The sequence below is a fragment of the Tachyglossus aculeatus genome, chromosome 19 (assembly GCF_015852505.1).
Source record: "Tachyglossus aculeatus isolate mTacAcu1 chromosome 19, mTacAcu1.pri, whole genome shotgun sequence".
NCBI lineage: Eukaryota > Metazoa > Chordata > Mammalia > Monotremata > Tachyglossidae > Tachyglossus > Tachyglossus aculeatus.
The window spans coordinates 17531322-17547907 of NC_052084.1; the positions used below are offsets into that span (position 1 = coordinate 17531322).

The window sequence follows — 16586 nt, forward strand, 5'->3', positions numbered from 1 at the left end:
TTTGAGACCAATATAATAATAATAATCATAATAATGATGGTATTTTTTAAGCACTTACGATGTTCCAGGCACTGTACTAAGCTCTGGGGTGGATACACCTGTATCCACAGCACCTGTATATATGTAGATATGTTTGTACGTATTTATTACTCTATTTTCATTTATTTATTTATTTTACTTGTACATATCTATTCTATTTATTTTATTTTGTTAGTATGTTTGGTTTTGTTCTCTGTCTCCCCCTTTTAGACTGTGAGCCCACTGTTGGGTAGGGACTATCTCTATATGTTGCCAATTTGTACTTCCCAAGCGCTTAGTACAGTGCTCTGCACACAGTAAGCACTCAATAAATACGATTGATGATGGTTGATGATGATCAGTTCCCTCCCTTTAATTTTGGGACCCATATAATAATAATAATCATAGTCATAATAATGATGGTATTTTTTAAGCACTTGCTATGTTCCAGGCACTGTACTAGCTCTGGGGTGGATGCAAGCAAGTAGGGTGGACAGCCCCATGTGGGGCTCACAGTCTCAATCCCCATTTTGCAGATGAGGAAACTGAGGCCCAGAGAAGTCGAGTGACTTGCCCATGGTCACACAACAGACAAGTGGCGGAGCCGGGATGAGAACCCGTGACCTCCTGACTGCCTTTCCACTAAGCAATGCTACCTCTTTTTTAATACCACTTGAAGTCCTAGGCAGACAGTACTATTTTCTGTCTCTCTTTGTAACTGTTCTTCATATTCAAAGATGACACGTCTGATGGTGATTTCTTTCCCGAGATTCCCCAGTGAAGGAGCAACAGTCGATTCCCTACACCACAGCAGTAAAATCTGTTTTCCCCGTGGCAGCTATTAGTTGTACTACCCTGATATCCTTTTTATTCTGCCTCTCAAATTTTTAATCTGCCTGGTAAATGAGCTTCTCATTTCCTATACCCGCTGCTCGCCAAACTGAGGATCCTCTAGTGTCTTTGTAAATTATCTATCACACCTGGGTTGAAAATAAAATGCTTTTGGGGGGGGGGGGGGGGGGCGGGTTCAAAATAGCATGCTTTGCTGAGAGCAGTGAAGAAAAGGAATTAGGAAATGGCAGAAATGGAAAATATGGGAGTTTTCGTTTTGTGGCTTTTGACAAATATGTTAGCACCTATGCGATATTTCATCTGCCAGTGCGCTAGGGGATGTAATTGGTGTGGTAAAGCAATCATCAAACTAGTCACATTCCGTCTCTCGCCCATGCCAATTCTTTGTCTTAGTGCCCCATTTTGTCACTAAAACAGCTTCTACCTTTCCCCCGCCCTCTCTCAGCACACTCTGCCACCAGAATCTAGGTGTAATTACCAGATGCTGCGAAAGGATGTGTGAACCAGAGAGTTAGAGCTGCAAGTCTTAATTCAGAATCCTAATAATAATGATGATGAGGTTCGTTAAGCACTTGCTGTGTGTCAAAAGCACCGTTCTAAGTTTCGGGGCAGATATGAGATAGGTTAGATGCAGTCTCTGTCCCACAAGGACAGGGACTATATAGGAGGGAGAACAGGTTTGACGGATGAGCAGACGGAAGCCCAAAGAGGACAAGTGACTTGTCTAAAGTCACACGGCAAGAAAGCGGTGGAGTCAGGATAAGAATCCAGATCCTCTGACTTCCAGGGCCATACTCTTTAATGATAATAATGATAATTATTATTACAGTGGCGGGATTGGTTAAGTGCTTACTATGTGCCAAGCACTATACCAAGCATTGGGGTCGATGCAAGATAATCAGATCAAAGTCCCGGCTCCACAAAGGATTGACAGTCTTAGGGGGATGGAGAAAAGATGTTTCATCCCCATTTTGCAGATGGGGAAGCTGAGGCATAGAGAAGTTAAGTTACTTGCCCATGGTCACGGAGCAGGCAAGTGGCAGAACCAAGATTAGAGCCAGGTTCCTTGTGTCCCGAGCCCGTGCTCTTTCCACTAGGGCATGCCACTTCCCAAGATCATAACTTTCAAAACCCATTCTTTTTCTGTATTTATATATATTCACCACCTGCCCATTATTGATTTAATGAGCTTTCAAATACTATGTCAAGGGGAGCTGGGGCGGTCACATTCAGATCATTTAGAGGTGTTCCCCAGGTTATAACATGTACCCCAGATTACAATTAATACCCCAGGTTACCGTGCATACCCCAGTTCCAATCAGCCCACAATACATACAACACAGAGACACATCCAGTATGCATTCAACCACCCCAAAGATGCAAACTATATTTTTTAATGCCTTAAGCTAGGCAAATGTCCAGCCAGATGTTTAGACCAAGCGCTGCAGATAATAATAATAATAATAATAATGGCATTTATTAAGCAGTTACTATGTGCAAAGCACTGTTCTGAGCGCTGGGAAGGGTACAGTTTGATCAGGTTGTCCCACAAGGGGCTCACAGTCTTCATCCCCATTTTACAGATGAGGTAACTGAGGCTCAGAGAAGTTACATGACTTGCCCAAAGTCACACAGCTGACAAGTGGCGGAGCTGGGATTTGAACCCGTGACCTCTGACTCCAAAGCCCGGGCTCTTTCCATTGAGCCACGCTGCTTCTTGAATGAACGAATGGATATACATGGGACTGTCCAACCTATTGTCTTGTATCGGTCCCGGCGCTTAGGACAGTGCCTGCTACGTAATAAGCACTTCTCAAGAACCGTGATAAAAAACAAAGTTGGGCCTCTTTGGGTCCAGCCCTGTCAGAGAAGCAGGACCGCCCCCCGCACCACCTGAGCTGACATAAAGCAATCATCAGTGCACAGACTTGGGAAGGTTTGTCCGTTGTTTGAAGCAGCATGAGAGTCAATCAATCAATCAATCAATCGTGTTTATTGAGCGCTTACTGTGTGCAGAGCACTGTACTAAGCGCTTGGGAAGTCCAAGTTGGCAACATATAGAGACAGTCCCTACCCAACAGTGGGCTGAGTCAGAACGTCGTGGGTTCAAATCCCAGCTCTGCTGTGATTTGGTCTCTGCTGTGTGACCTTGGACAAGTCACTTCAGTTCTCCGGGCCTCAGTTAACTCCTCTGTAAAATGGGGATTGAGACTGTGAGCCCCACGTGGGACAGGGACTGTGTCCAACCTGATTTGCTTGTATCCACCGCGGCGTTTCATTTATTCAGTGTGGTGATGCTGTGCTTTGAAGTACTCTAATCAAGCGTAAACAGCGATTTAGTGATATTTAATGTAACAGCGGGATGGCACATGAAGGAATGTGATATTTTTCCAGAGTTTCCGGTTCAGATGCCAATTGATAACCCTAAAGTCTGTGGTAAAATGTATCTCCCAAAGAGTCGTTCATGATACAGCCACATCGTCAACCAATATAATCCCGACGTGTCAGAGTTATGCCAATATTGGGTTCAGGTATAAAAATATCCCTGCTCCCTGTCTCAGCATGACTGGATTTAGGGGTGTCCACACACTTAAACCAAACCCTAACATTGCATTTGAACGCGCGACTCTTTTTAGGAAAGGATCGTGTCTACCACCTGTACTATTGTTCTTTCCCAGGTGCTTAGTACAGTGCTCTGCAAACAGTAAGTGCTCAGTAAATACCATTGGTGGATGATTGATTGGGTATAAAATGTTATTTTCCCTATTGACTTTGCAACCATTTAGTAACATGCCCAGCAGTATTGTCAACAGTGGCAGAAAAGCTACTCAATCAGTCAGTGCTATTTATTGAACACTTACTATGTGCAGAGCACTGTACTGGGTGCTTGGGAGAGTAACAGCACAACAGAATTAGCGAATACATTCCGTGCCCATAACGAACTTACAGATTCAGGGGAAACTAATGGTATTTTTTTAGGGGTATTGTGTGTGTGTGTGTGTGTGTGTGTGTGTGTGTGTGTGTGTGTGTGTGTGTGAGTGTGAGAGAGAGAGAGACCCCGCTGCAGAAGCATGGCTCAATGGAAAGAGCCCGGGCTTTGGAGTCAGAGGTCATGGGTTCAAATCCCAGCTCCGCCAATTGTGAGCTGTGGGACTTTGGGCAAGTCACTTCACTTCTCTGGGCCTCAGTTCCCTCATCTGTAAAATGGGGATTAAGTCTGTGAGCCCCCCGTGGGACAACCAGATCACCTTGTAACCTCCCCAGCGCTTAGAACAGTGCTTTGCACAGAGTAAGCGCTTAATAAATGACATTATTATTATTATCATTATTTGCCGGGTACCATATTGAGCACTGGATAGATATAAGCTAGTCAGGTTGGACAGAGGCCCTGTCCCACACGGGTTCTCACAGTCTTCATCCTCTTTTTACAGATGAGGGAACCGAGGCACAGAGCAGTGAAGCGCCTTGCCCAAAGTCGCCCAGCAGATGAGGGGTAGAGCTGGGATTAGAACCCATTACAATAATACCCCTTCTGCCGTTGGCCACAACTGTTAAAAGCAAGCGACTTCCACGACAGCTTTTTAACCAAAGCTTTCATCAGTAAAAGGGCTTCCGGGATTTCAGTTTTGTAACCTGTGGAAGACCCTATAACCCGGGGAGGCCAGTGGCCCTTCTTCAAGTCATGGGTGCCATCAGCGATTTCTGCCACTTTTTCCACTGTCGGTGTTGTAATTACCCCATCTTCCTTCCTAGCAATCAATCAATTATATTTATTGAGCGCTTACTGTGTGCAGAGCACTGTACTAAGCGCTTGGGAAGTCCAAGTTGGCAACATATAGAGACAGTCCCTACCCAACAGTGGGCTCACAGTCTAAAAGAGGGAGACAGAGAACAAAACCAAACATACTAACCTCCTAACCTCCTAACATACTAACAATATCCTCCTGCATATTGAAACAGGTGAGCCGTCATTTTCAGAGTACATAAGTACTCTAAGGACTTGTAGCAGTGTTGAAACTATGATTTCCCCCACCCGCAAGCAGACCCAATTCATATACATCGGAACAGAATAATAATGATGATAATAATAGTGGTATTTGTTAAGCATTTGCTATTTGCCAAGCACTGTACAGTTGGAGACAGGCAGATTGGGTTGGACACAGTCCTTGTCCCATGTGGGGCTCACAGTCTCAATCCCCATTTTGCAGATGAGGGAACTGAGGCCCAGAGAAGTAAAGTGACTTGTCCAAGGCCACATAGGGGGCAGAGTGAAATTGGAACCCATGACCTTCTGATTCCCAGGCCTGTGCACTATCCACTATGCCGTGCTGCTTCTCGTGGCATTCCTTAGTATTCAAAAGCTACTGAACTGCCTTAGAACACACTGAAAGTGATGTGTACAGCAGATATGCCCGCGATAACTTTCTTCATAAGCCCAACATTATGTTTGTACTGCGTTTTTCTTTTTTCCTTAGACTTGTGGGCGATGTCTTGTTGTCTACTGGTTTCCTGTCCTACTGTGGTCCCTTTAATCAAATCTTTAGGAATCTGTTGCTTAAAGAACTCTGGGAAGTAGAGATGAAAGTGCGGAAAATTCCCTTCACCGAAAACCTCAACCTGATTTCAATGTTGGTGGATCCTCCGACAGTAAGTTTTCCAAAGCCCTCTCTTGCTTTTAAATTTCATTTAACCGCGTTTTAATCTTTAAAGGTGCTAGAGAGGGGTTGATGAAGGCAGGAAGTAGCTTCCTTATGGGAATAGCTGAAAAAGAATAGGGCTCTTCGGGCTGGAGGATTGAAAGAAGAGAGCAGGGTGAACTTGAAATGGTCGTTCGCCAAATTGCCTACCATCAGGACTGGGGACGGTCGAACATGGATTCCAAACAAACAAAAGAAAACACTCTGTCGCAGCAGAGAGTGGTCACGAGGAATTCTTTACGGTTGAAGCTGAGCAATCCATCAAATGGATTTATTGAGCGCTTTATCGTGTGTGGAGTCTAAAGGCTCCGAAAAAGGCTAGCTGAATCCATGGACGTTTGTGGCAAAAAGTAAAGTACCCTCCCAAGCACACCGTAAGCACTCAATAAATACGATCGTTTGATTGATCTTTGCCCATCCATTTGGGTGACAAAGAGGGTGGCGCGGCACAGTGAATAGAGCACAGGCCTGGGAGTGAGAAGGTCATAATAATAATAATAATAATGGTAGCATTTATTAAACACTTACTATGTGCAAAGCACTGTTCTAAGCGCTGGGGAGGTTAACAAGGTGATCAGGTTGCCCACGGGGGGCTCACAGTCTTCGTCCCCATTTAACAGATGAAGGAACTGAGGCCCAGAGAAGTGAAGTGACTTGCCCAAAGTCACCCAGCTGATAAGTGGTGGAGCCGGGATTTGAACCCATGACCTCTGACTCCAAAGCCCAGGCTCTTTCCACTGAACCACGCTGCTTCTCCAATAAGCAATAGGTCATGGGCTCTAATCCTGACTCTGCCACTTGTCTGCTGTGCGACATTGGGCGGGTAACTTAATTTATCTATGCCTCAGTTACCTCATCTGTAAAATGGAGATTGAGACTGTGAGCTCACGTGGGACAGGGACGACGTCCAACCCTATTTGCTTGTATCCACCCCAGCGCTTAGTACGGTGCCTGGCACATAATAAGTGCTTAACAAATGCCAGAATTATTATTATTATTATTATTACTGTTCTCCCAAGCGACTTAGTCAACATGATAGAGTTGAGTAACACCGTCTCTGCTCACAAGGAGCTTAAATCTTTTCAATCGTATTTATTAAGCACTTACTATGTGCAGAGCACTGCACTAAGTGCTTGGGAAAGTACAAAGCAACAATAGACAGTGATAATCCCTGCCCACAATGAGCTCACAGTCTAGAGGGAGACTTTGACAGGCTCCTTTAAATTCTACAAGGGCCTTTGGCACTAATATGTGGTTAGAAATGATTGGGAAGAATGGACTGTTGGACTAGATTTAGTATGTCATTGCTTACGTTCTCATGCTTAGTTATTTTACTTTTCACTTTCATGATTTGACATGGATACTTGAAAGAAGGACAGTTGAAAAACAGTTTGGGGGGAAATAAACATGGTACTGCTGTTAAAAAAAAAAATGAACTTGCCGTTGGGTTTCTATTTACTTCTTCGGCTTTGATGTGTTTCTAAATCCCATACACATTTTCTTTTGAAAAAGAAATCTCCACTTGAGATCTTATTAAAAGTCGCATTTCTTTCTGTAACAGCGCTGTAAGGTCACCATCCCCGCGTCTAGCTTAGAAATGTGAGTTAAATGTTCTGTTTGGGGTTTTTTTTTTTTAGATCGGAGAGTGGGGATTACAGGGATTGCCAGGAGATGACCTCTCGATTCAAAACGGCATCATCGTGACAAAGGCAACGAGGTACCCGCTTTTGATAGATCCTCAAACTCAAGGGAAAACTTGGATTAAATCGAAAGAAAAAGAAAATGACCTGCAGGTAAGTCCCATTTAAGTGTATCAGGAGGAATCTGGACTTTGACTGAGCCCCCTCCTTCCTCTCCCCCTCATCCCCTCCCCATCCCCGCCGCTTTACCTCCTTCCCCTCCCCACGGCACCTGTATATATGTATATATGTTTGTACATATTTATTACTCTATTTATTTTATTTGTACTTATTTCTATTTATTTTATTTTGTTAATATGTTGTGTTTTGTTGTCTGTCTCCCCCTTCTAGACTGTGAGCCCGCTGTTGGGTAGGGACCATCTCTATATGTTGCCAAATTGGACTTCCCAAGCACTTAGTACAGTGCTCTGCACACAGTAAGCGCTCAATAAATATGATTGAATGAATGAATGAAACGTAGAAAAAATCTTCCCCAGCCTGCCCATAGCGTATCAAAAATGGTAATGAAAATGCAATGGCCACATTAATCAAGTGAAAACAGACATGGTAAATCATTTTAGTTGAATGAATGTATTTTTTTAGATTTGTGCATGACCTTGTTGTATTCGAAGATGACCCCAATGGTTCAATTGATCCGCTGCTGCCGGAGTGACGGGAAAATGTGGGTGTTGGCCTAGTGGAAAAGCCTGAGCCTGGGAGTAGGAGGACCTGGATTATAATAATAATAATAATAATAATAATAGCATTTATTTCTTCTTATTCTTATTTATTTTATATATATTATATAAGAAATTATATACCTATATATAATTTCTTATATAATATATAAAATAAATATATATATTTATATTTCTATATATTCTTATATAATATATATAAAATAAATTGATCCACTGCTGCCGGAGTGACGGGAAAACGTTGTGGGTGTTGGCCTAGTGGAAAAGCCTGAGCCTGGGAGTAGGAGGACCTGGATTCTAATAATAATAATAATAATAATAATAATAGCATTTATTTCTTCTTATTTTTTTATTTTATATATATTATATAAGAAATTATATGCCTATATATAATTTCTTATATAATTATATAATATATATAATTCTTATATAATTTCTTATTGCTTCTAGACTGTGAGCCCGCTGTTGGGTAGGGACTGTCTCTATGTGTTGCCGACTTGTACTTCCCAAGTGCTTAGTACAGTGCTCTGCACACAGTAAGCGCTCAATAAATGCGATTGATTGATTGATTTATTAAGCACTTACTATGTGCAAAGCACTAATACCCGGCTCCGCCGCTTGCCTGCTCTGTGACCGTAGGCAAGTCACTCCCTTCTCTGTCCCTCAGCTTCCTCATCTGTAAAGCGGGATTTCAATCCCTGTCTCTGTCCTGTGGAAACCGTAAGCCCCTTGTGGGACAGGGACTGCGTCTGACCCCATGGGCTGCTATCGACCCCAACGTTTAGAACACTGCTTGACACATAGTGAGTGCCTAACAAATGCCATTATTATTATTATTATTATCATGCAAACGAAAAGACTTTTTGGAAGGCTTGGTGTTATTTTCAGTTTTGCTTCTCTGTCTCCCAATCCTTTCAAAGCTTCTACTCAAAGAGAGCAGCGACTCCTTTCTCGTCAGTCGGTCGGTCGATCATATTTAGTGAGCACTTACTGTGTGCAGAGCACTGTACTAAGCGCTTGGGAGAGTACTATTTAGCAATATAAAAGACACAGTTCTTGCCTACAACAAGCTTACAGTCTAGAGGGCGAGAAGAGCCTAGAGAACAGTCAAGAGAACAGTCTTGAGTGCAGCATGCAGGTCTGGCCTCTCATCATCATCATCAATCGTATTTATTGAGCGCTTACTATGTGCAGAGCACTGTACTAAGCGCTTGGGAAGTACAAATTGGCAACATATAGAGACAGTCCCTACCCAACAGTGGGCTCACAGTCTAAAAGAGTGGGCTCACAGTCTAAAAGTCTCTGCAGTTGTCTCCTTAGCAGCATGGTTTAGTGGAAATTGCCCAGGCCTGGAAGTCTGAGGCTCTGGGTTCGAATTCCGCCTCTGCCACTTACCTGCTCTGTGATCTTGGGTAAGTCACTTCACTCGCCTCCCACGTCTGTATAGGCTGCAAGGATATGCACCAAAATGCGATGATATCAGAGAAGCAGCGTGGCTCAGTGGAAAGAGCCCGGGCTTTGGAGTCAGAGGTCATGGGTTCAAATCCCGGCTACGCCCCTTGTCAACTGTGTGACTTTGGACAAGTCACTTCACTTCTCTGGGCCTCAGTTCCCTCAATCTGTAAAATGGGGATTAAGACTGTGAGCCCCCCCCGTGGGACAACCTCATCACCTTGTAACCTCTCCAGCGCTTGGAACAGTGCTTTGCACATAGTAAGCACTTAATAAATGCTATCATTATTATTATTATATCATACAGACCGATGAGGGGGAAAATTTTTCCCTGCCTCAGCATGGCCAAAGGGACCCAGATCCGGAAATGAATTCGGATAATTCAATTAGCGGGAATATCTCAGCATCTGAGCTTGCCTCTGTTCCAGGCATATTGGATAATGGAGTTTTCATTGTATTGAGATAAAACAAACTTAATCTAATGAGATTTGACTTGTAAAAGCTCTGTGCTCTTCGGAAAGAGACGGTATACAAAGCCTTATGTGGTGCTACTATTACATATCGCTGTTTAATCTAATGTTTCTGTTTTGTGATAAATCAAACAAATACGATTACTCTAAGGTTCGGAAAGTTCATTTCTTGTACGAGTGCTATGATGTGAAATTAAAATGGAAATTGCAAAGTGATAAAATACATAGCATTTTGGGATGCACTTTTCGAGGTGTTGTAGCCTTGCTTTCAAAGTGTTCTTTGGAGGATACGGAATAATCAAGGGTCATTCTATGAGCTTGCCTTTATCCTTCAAGTTTTCTTCTCCACTCATAATTGTGGAAATGCTTATCGAATGGCTGTATTTAAGAGCTATAGGCACAGGGAAATTTGTGTCTTAAATTGTTCATTCATTCGCTCATTCATTCAGTCTTATTTATTGAGCGCTTACTGTGTGCAGAGCACTGAACAAGCACTTCTGAGAGTACAATATAACAAAAAGCGGACCATTCCCTCACCTGTTCTGTATGTTGCAGAAGGATAATACACCCCAGACTATAATCCTCACAGTGTTAAAATCTGGAGTACAGGCAAGATAATCGGATAGGACACAATCCCTGCCCCACTGAGTCCTACCTAATTATCTTGTCCTCTACCCCAGTACCATCTAGCAAATGCTTAATCAATACCATATTATTACTAATGTGACTTAGGGTAGGTTGGTTGGTGGGTATCCAAGGGCTGGGGAGAGAGCTAGGTGGGGAGAGCATTAGGGAGGAGTGACAGATAGAGAAAAAGCCCAGCAAAGGAGAACTGAAGGGGCATTTAGGAGCCCATGGATAATAATAATGATAATAATAATCATAATGGTAGTTGTTAAGCGCTTACTATGTGTCAAGCTCTGTTTTAAGCTCTGGGTTTGATACAAAGCAATCAGGTTGAACCCAATCCCTGTCCCACATGGGGCTCACAGTCTGAATCCCCATTTTATAGATGAGGAGAAGCAGCGTCGCTCAGTGGAAAGAGCCCGGGCTCCGGAGTCAGAGGTCGTGGGTTCAAATCGCGGCTCCGCCAATTGTCAGCCATGTGACTTTGGGCAAGTCACTTCACTTCTCTGGGCCTCAGTTACCTCACCTGGAAAATTAAGACCGTGAGCCCCCCGTGGGACATCCTGATCACCTTGTAACCTCCCCAGCGCTTCGAACAGTGCTTTGCACATAGTAAGCACTTAATAAATGCTATCATTATTATTATTACATCATACAGACCGATGAGGGGGAAAATTTTTCCCTTCCTCAGCGTGGCCAAAGGGCCCCAGATCTGGAAATGAATTCGGATAATTCAATTACCGGGAGAGGAAGCGCTTATAAATGCCATCATTATTATTATTATTATTATGAGGGAACTGAGGCCCAGAGAAGTGAAGTGACTTGCCCAGTGTCACAAAGCAGACAAGTGGCAGAGCCAGATTAGAACCCATGGCCTCCTGATTTCCAGGCCCGTGCCTTAGCCACTACGCCATTCTCTCTGGATCATCTCTCACTAGTCCTCCTGCCTCTCAATCAATCCATCACATTTATTCATTCAGTCGTATTTATTGAGCTCTTACCATGCGCAGAGCACTGTACTAAGCGCTTGGGGGAGAGTACAGTAGAACAGAGTTGGTAGACATGTTCCCTGTCTCCAGAGAGCTCACAGTCTAGAGGGGGAGACAGCCATGAAATAAAGAAATAAATGATGGATATGGACATAAGTGCTGTGGGGATGAGGGAGCGGTGAATAAGTGGGGCAAATCCAAGTGCGAAGGTGACACAGAAGACAGCGGGAGAAAGGGAAATGAGAGGTTAGTTGGGGGGAGATGTGTGTTTAGTAAGACTGTGATCCCTTCTAGCCTGTGAGCCCGCTGTTGGGTAGGGACCGTCTCTATATGTTGCCAACTTGGACTTCCCAAGCGCTTAGTACAGTGCTCTGCACACAGTAAGCGCTCAATAAATACGATTGAATGAATGAATGAATAATAAGGCTTTGAAGGTAGAAAGAGTGACCGTCTGTTGGATATGAAGTGGGAGTGTGTTCCAGGCCAGAGGCAGGATGTGGACAAGGGGTCGGCAGTGAGATAGACGAAATCAGATAGGTTGGTGGTAGAGGAGCAAATTGTGAGGGATGGGTTGTTTTTAGTGGTATTTGTTAAGCGCTTACTATGTGCCAGGCACTGTGGTAAGTGCTGAGGTAGAGACGAGTTGATCGGGTTAGATCCGGGTTAGATGAGAAGCAGCGTGGCTCAGTGGAAAGAGTGTGGGCTTTGGAGTCAGAGGTCATGGGTTCAAATCCCGCCTCCACCACTTGCCAGCCGTGTGACTTTGGGCAAGTCACTTCACTTCTCTGTGCCTCAGCTACCTCACCTGTAAAATGGGGATTAAGGCTGTGAGCCCCATGTGGGACAACTTTATCACCTTGTATCCTCCCCAGCGCTTAGAACAGTGCTTTGCACATGGTAAGCGCTTAATAATAATAATAATAATGGTATTTATTAAGCACTTACTATGTGCAAAGCACTGTTCTAAGCGCTGGGGGGGAATACAAGGTGATCAGGTTAACAAATGTCATTATTATCATTATTATTATTATTATCCAGTGCTTGTCCCTCCTAGGGTTTACAGTCATAATCCCACTTTTATAGATGCAGTAATTGAGTCCCAGAGAACCGAAGTAACTTGCCCACGTCACACAGCATGCAGGTGGCGGGGCCGGGATTAGAATTCAGGTCCTTCTGACTCCCAAGCCCGGGCTCTATCCACTAATCCACGCTGCTTCTCTGCAGTAGGGTTGAAGTTGGAAATCAGGAAGGTAAGGAAGGAGGAGGCAAAGCGTCGCTATAAAGCCAACGGTGACCAGTTCCTGTTTGATGCAGAGGTGGATGGACAACCATTGGAGGTTCTTGAGGAGTGGGGAAGCGTGGGTGGAATGCTTTTGTAGAAAAATGATCTGGACGGCAGTTGTCCTGGACTGTCAAACACTCTAAAGATCCTTCAGTCACTCCGATTGCTTCCTGGAAATCTTCCCCAGCAGCCGCCTCACATTCTCGAGCTGCCGTCCTGGCTCTAGCTTTACAAAGCATGAGAAAACAGCATGGTGTGATGGCGAGGCCCGCAGACTAGGAATCAAGATTACTGAGTTCTAGACACAATTCTGCCCACGACATCAGTCAATCAGTGGCATTTTTTGAGCGCTTTCAGTGCACAGAGCGCTTGGTAGGCAGTTTTCGTGCTCTCAGTGAGCTGACAGTCTAGAAGGGGAGACGACCATTAACACAAACAAATTGTGAATATGTTCAGAAGGGCCCCCAAGTGCCCTCGAGTGACACTCAAGTGCCCCATGGGTACAGACCCAAGTGGATCGATGACGTAGAAGGGAGAGGGAGTTGGGAAAAAGAGGGCTTAATTGGGAGAGGCCTCTTGGAGGAGATGTGACCTTGATGAGGCTTTCAAGGTGAGAAGAGTGGTGGTCTCGTAATATGGAGGGGAAGGAGGTCCAGGCCAGAGGGAGAACGTGGGAAAGGGATCGGCGGTGAGACGGATGAGTTGACAAACACTTTACCTTGAGCAGGTGGTTCAGCTTTGATTGCACTAAACCGTGCTTTTATAGGGCTTCGGCGGGTGCCGCCATGAAGTGCAAAATCTCACTAAGCTACAAATCACAGGCATCTGTCATGAACTGCGGCCACATATATGCATGGGAATTGGCCTTTTCCCCCGGGGATTGATCTTTATGGGAAGAAATGTCAAGTTATCCTTCCCTGGGTGAATAGCAAGGAGTCTTTTCCACAGAGTTACAAATTCACCTGACCCTAGATCTCCCTTTCTTTGATCTCTTACTGAGTTTCTTTTCCACCCTTCCTTGGCGAGCAAAATGTGTGTAAATTATTTTCACCCCAGATTTATTTCCTAACAGATCCTTTGATTTTACGGAAAATGGGGCAGAGTTCATATTTGTTTCCTAATAATGGATTATCTATTTTCAGGTGACGTCTCTGAACCATAAATATTTCCGCACGCACTTGGAGGATTGCCTCTCCCTGGGACGACCCCTTCTCATCGAGGATATATGGGAAGAGCTGGATCCAGCTCTTGATAATGTACTGGAAAAGAATTTCATTAAATCAGGCACCACTTTCAAGGTTAGTTGCTTTAAAAAGTGCAATGGTGACATCTGCTTTCCCTGCAGAGAACAGCAACAGAATCCATTTGTTCGATGTTGTAAAAGGATGGATGCAGGGCACGATTTTCAAATGACGCTTTTGGGTTTGGAGTTCCCTTGTCCTTTTTTGTTGGTTTGTTTTTATGGGACTATTGTAATGAGTTCAAAAGGCAATTTATGACCCCCCCAAACTGTGCTGTTGGGGTAGCTCATTGATCCAAAGGGAGAGCGATATGCCGCTAAATATGGAAGATCAAGTAGAAGAAAAATAAAGAAATTCAGCACTTGGGCCAGTTCAGTAGTTCTTAAGAGGTGAGTTCTTTGGGGAAGAAGCATGGTTATGCTATTATTACTCCCGCCCCTCAAGTCACATCTTTCACTCAAGCGAGAGGCAGTGTGGTCTAGTGGGATGCACACGGGCCTGATAGGACCTTGGTTTTAATTCCGGATCTGCCCCATACCTGCTGGGTGACTGCAGGCAAGGCACTTAACTTCTCTGTGCCTCAGCTCCCTCATCTGCAAAATGGGGATTGAATCCTTCTTCTCCATCCTACTTAGACGGTGCGCCTCATGTGAAACCTGGTTATAATAGTAACGATAATAACTGTGGTATTTGTTAAGCATTTACTATGTGCAAGGCACTGTAATAATAATAATAATAATAATAATAATGGCATTTAATAAGCGCTTACTATGTGCAAAGTACTGTTCTAAGCGCTGGTGAGGCTACAAGGTGATCAGGTTGTCCCACGGGGGGCTCACAGTCAATTCCCAGTTTACAGATGAGGTAACTGAGGCACAGAGAAGTGAAGTGACTTGCCCAAAGTCACACAGCTGACAATTGGCGGAGCCGGGATTTGAACCCATGACCACTGACTCCAAAGCCCAGGCTGTTTCCACTGAGCCACGCTGCTTCTCAACTGTACAAAGCGCTGGGGTAGATACAAGATAATCAGGTGGGGCTTGGTCCCCATTTTTGCTAGCAACTCTTGAGAAGATAGGCTTTTGCAGTATTGATTAAAAATAGACCTCTCTCATCCACCCTGTCCCCTTCAGACTTGTTCTCTTGAGGAAGCGAGATCCCGTTTCAATCTATAGGCATTGATTGGTTCTTTTTCTCTCTTCATTAACTTTCAATTTAACTGTCGTACTCTGCCGAAATCTATAGAATATTGGATGAAGGTACAGGTCCAAATAGTTAGCGTTAACACAGAGTGCCTTGAAATTCTTTTATGAAGAACATTTTTTGGATTTGGCCATTTTAAACCTCCCAGAATCTCTATGGGGACTCATTTCAAGGATAGACTTCTTCCCTTTTTGATAAGCTTAAATTTCAAAGCCAGAGTTACTAGGGGAATGGTATAAATATCATGATTGAAGAAGGTATTCTTTGTTTTTAATGAAATCTAGAGAGGATTATCACATTTTGGGAACTTTTTCACATATCATTGGAATATCAAAGGAGATTCTGGAGTTTCCTCCCTCCCTCCTATTCAACTGTGAGCCCTATATGGGACAGTGGCATGTCCGACCTAATTAACTTGCATCTACCCCAGCACTTTGTGTTTGACACATAGTAAGCACTTAACAAAAACCATTTAAAAAGAGAGATTTTCATCTGTCAGCACAGTTTGGATCAGGACCCAGCTAAAGGAAAGAGATTGAACGCTCACAATGCTAAAATTTTCTATCTGCATACTATTTGAGACTTCAGATTCTCAGGGAAGTTCATGATTTTTCAGAGTCCTTTTTTTTGTACTTATCAATGTATTTATCAAGCTCCATTTCCAAAGTATGATCAATCAATGGTATTTATTGAGCACATACTATGTGCAGAGCACTTTACTAAACATTTGGGAGAGTTCAGTACAACAGAGTTGGAAGGCAAATTCCCTGTTACGTTCCATGTTATGTATGTAGAGGAGTGATTTCTTGGAAATTGTGTGCATTTAGGCTTCTTTGTGATTTGTTCTTCTTATTAGTAGCATTATTTTTAGAGGTACACCATGAACAGGAGCTGAAACACGGGCTCACTTTCCATTTTTTTTCTTATGGTATTTGTTAAGTGCTTACTATGTGCTGTATTAAGCCAATCAGGTTGGTTACAGTGCATGTCCCACTTGGGGCTCACCGTGTTATTCCCCATTTTACAGATGAGGTAATTGAGGCAAAGAGAAATGAAGAGACTTGTCCGAGCTCACCCAGCAGACAAGTGGCGGAGCCGGGATTAGAATCCAGTTGCTTCAGCTCCCGGGCCCAAGCTCTATCCCTTAGGCCACACTGCTTCTCACTACTGACTATTTATTTCTTCCTCACTACTTGGGAGCAGGTAGAATGTTCCCCTTGCTCCCAAATGGATTTGGGGCCTTCATTAGGAACTGAGGCAGGAATCAACTCCTGGCCTTGACTCACCTTGGGAAGATAAGGGAAGACAGAGGAGACGAGGAAAGGCGGGATGAAGTGGAAAGGTGGGGAAAGTGGGGATAGGAAGGAAAACGAGAAGG

General features: G+C 43.9%; 1 protein-coding gene across 1 annotated transcript in view; it reads left to right on the forward strand.

Annotated features, from left to right (window-relative positions):
* The window catches only part of DNAH8 (dynein axonemal heavy chain 8), a 230915-nt gene that overhangs the window by 156796 nt on the left and 57533 nt on the right, over nucleotides 1-16586 (forward strand). The window contains exons 73-75 of the mRNA XM_038761016.1: nucleotides 5346-5517; nucleotides 7205-7360; nucleotides 13907-14062. Of these exons, the coding sequence (XP_038616944.1) occupies nucleotides 5346-5517; nucleotides 7205-7360; nucleotides 13907-14062 (484 nt within the window). The remainder of the gene's footprint in view (nucleotides 1-5345; nucleotides 5518-7204; nucleotides 7361-13906; nucleotides 14063-16586) is intronic.